At 40.3% G+C, this 2,995-nt stretch overlaps 1 protein-coding gene across 1 annotated transcript in view; it reads left to right on the forward strand.

Annotated features, from left to right (window-relative positions):
• Nucleotides 1-1,695, forward strand: part of tmco1 (transmembrane and coiled-coil domains 1) — a 6,097-nt gene extending 4,402 nt beyond the window's left edge. The window contains exon 7 of the mRNA XM_014024683.1: nt 1,280-1,695. Coding sequence (XP_013880137.1) covers nt 1,280-1,378 — 99 coding nt within the window. The 3' untranslated portion in view covers nt 1,379-1,695. The remainder of the gene's footprint in view (nt 1-1,279) is intronic.
• Nucleotides 1,696-2,995: the final 1,300 nt, after the last annotated feature.

Below are 2,995 nucleotides of genomic sequence, written 5' to 3' on the forward strand. Positions count from 1 at the left end.
AGCAATTATGCTGAGCCAGGCTTGATTTTTAGTAATCTTTTCCTGTTAAATCAATAAATCAAATCAAATCAATCATACAAACATAGTCAAACTCGCTGAAGGAGATGCCCAGAAGAGACAGCGTGGAGACACGGGCGGCTCTTTGTGGCTACGCTAGCTGCGAGTGAGCCCGTCAGCTGAAAAAGGGGGTCTCTGCAGTCACTAAGTGGGCCTTTCTTATTTTGTGGGAGGAGTTTGTTCAAGACGCGATTAATCGAATTAACTATTTTAGGTGGGGTTTGAAGAAGCCTGGGGCAGCTGGTGGGATGTATATGTATAACTCAGTTAAAACAGCCATATATTTTAAAATATAAATAATAATTTATCAAGACAGTAAGATGGTAGCTGCTTGAAAATTAAACGCCGTACCTGTGGAGGGACATGTAACAATTCAGCCTAGTTAAAACCCACCACCATTTTTTCACCATTTTTTAATGTTCTAAAGCAGGGGTTCTCAAACCTTTTGGGTTTTGGGTCTGGGGACCCCTTACAAGGGCAAAAAAATTTCAGGGACCCCCCCCCCCCCCCCCCCCCATAAACCCATGCTTTTTAAATGGGTAATTTGCTGTCATTTCAACCCCTAAATGCCATGGGAAAATATTTTTTATTTAGTTTATTATGTTTGTGTTATTAATTCATTGTTCCCTGTGCATTTTTAAAACTAAAAACCAAATAAACAGTTTAGTGAAATTTTTTGAGGACCCCCAAGAGACCTCTCACCGACCCCAGTTTGAGAACCTCTGTTCTAAAGATATGTTTTAATAGCAGTCATAACTCGAGGCAGGAAGGTGCTAGCCCCACCAAAATTGAAGTCAATAAATTATATTTACATGTTCACAATATTTCTTTTATTACAAGACAAGTCAAGATCAATCACAGTTTTGCCAAAGTCCACCTATATTCTAAACTCCGCCCACAGAGACAAGAAACTCCCCCTACGTTCTTCAGAGACCCCTGCTTGAGTCAGCTGGGCAGCTCAGAAACACGTTTCCTGCTTTCATCATTAATGTGGAGGTCTCTTTGTAACCAATTTTCAAATTAGCAGTTCTGATCAGTTAAGAGAAATACCAGATCCTCCTTCTCCAGCTCTGAAAACAAACATCTGTACCGACAACGTGTTCTTTCTGTTTGCTGCAGTGTGAGGACATTAGGAGGGTTTAAATGTCGACGTCTCACCCAGTATAAATCTGTTCCAGCAGTTTTGTGTGTGTAAGAAACATATTTACTGCCTGTCTTCCAGAACATTCAGAAGTTGCTCGGCCTCGCACCCTCCAGAGCAGCAACGAAGCAGGCCGGGGGCTTCCTGGGACCTCCTCCTCAAGCAGCCAAGTTCTCCTAATCAGCGTGTCCCCATGACCAGCTTGTTCTGGAGAAAATGTCTTCATCAGTTGCAGCTGTTGCATGACAACTTGTTTTGATTTTGAGTTTTTGTGTGTTTTATTTATCTCAAAAGTTGTCTCCATGAACATTAGAAAATAACTTGTTTCTAAAATTCTGTTCTTTAAAATGTCTGCTGTGCATCAGCTGCCGTCACTGACTGAGGTTTGAGTTTCTGAGTGGCACATCAACATGCAGCCTTCAGTATTACTGTATGTCATCATCTGTACTGGAGTATTTTGTATACTAATAAAGTTTTAAGATACAATTTAGCTTCCATTTAGGTCTTTGTTGTTCTCTGATTCAACATCCACACTTTGGTTTTCCTGTTTATTTTGTACATTTTACACTTTGCTCATTCAGGTGATGAGTGCTATGACCACTAGGTTTTGTACTTTATTACTTTTTAAAATATTTTACTTAATTTGCACATTTTTCCTCAAAATGCTTTGAATTCCTGTTTTAGTCTTCTGTTTGTAGCTACTTTTCACTTCTAGCTGCCTACTGGTACCAATAGCTTTTAACTCAAGTTCTGCAACTCTTACCTTTTTAGCTACCATCCTGTTACCTTTAGTATTTAGTTATTGTTCTGCTACAGGTCAGAAAATGACATATTTGAGCAGTTCAGTGGCAGAAGCAAAGAGAAAAGGCCTTTCTGCTCCAGGCTTTGGATCACATCATGTGAAGAGCCTGTGCAGGTAAATCCTCCCTTTCATCCTGCACATCTTTTAGCTCGAGGAGGAAAGACAGTTAGAGAGCAAATACTTTGTCCACCACTGGTTTTAAGATAATGATACAGCTTTAAAGCTCCACAGAAAATGCCACGGTGGGCCACACGTGGCCCGTGGGCCTTGGATTAGGGAAAAATAAAGTTATTTAGGTCACCAGTGTGAGCAGGAGTCCCAGTATATGGAGCTAAATTGGGGTCATCAGTTTTGTTCAAAAATAAAAAGTCTTTGAAACTGAAAAAAAGAGATTTGAAACCGAAAATTAATTTTGAAACTGCAAAAAAGGAAAAAAGATTTAAAACTGAAAAAAAAAAATTAGAAAATGAAAAAGTTTCAAACATCTTGTTTTTTTCAGTTTCAACAATTTTTTTTCACTTTAAAATTACATATTTTTTTCAATTTCAAACTTATTTTCAGTTTCGAACTTATGACCCGTATTTAGCATGGGGGGGCGGGGCCTCAGATGACAGGAGGCGGTGCAGAATCATGATTGACAGCTCAACACGGACTGGACAAGCTGTTGCGTTCAGGAACCACCTGCTTGGAATGGAATGTTGTTGGTCGAATCCGAGGTGGATTTCTTTGATTTATTTTCATGTTTTAAAGTGTGTCTTACCCCCCTGTGAAAAGATAACTCCGCCCCAAGGCGAAATTTGAAAAATGCATCAAAGTGGGTAGGGGAGGTGGGGTTAGAGAGCGGAGGTGTGGCCAGGACGAGAGAACGTGACAGCTTCGGCTGAGCTGTCCACCTCACAGAGGAGGAGGAGCGCTCCGCTACAGCCTGACATAAAAAAATAAAAGCACACAGCTGCAGCTGCTCATAAGATCACAGTTTAAATCAGGAATAAAAG

This window comes from Austrofundulus limnaeus, unplaced genomic scaffold (genome assembly GCF_001266775.1).
Source record: "Austrofundulus limnaeus strain Quisiro unplaced genomic scaffold, Austrofundulus_limnaeus-1.0 Scaffold435, whole genome shotgun sequence".
NCBI lineage: Eukaryota > Metazoa > Chordata > Actinopteri > Cyprinodontiformes > Rivulidae > Austrofundulus > Austrofundulus limnaeus.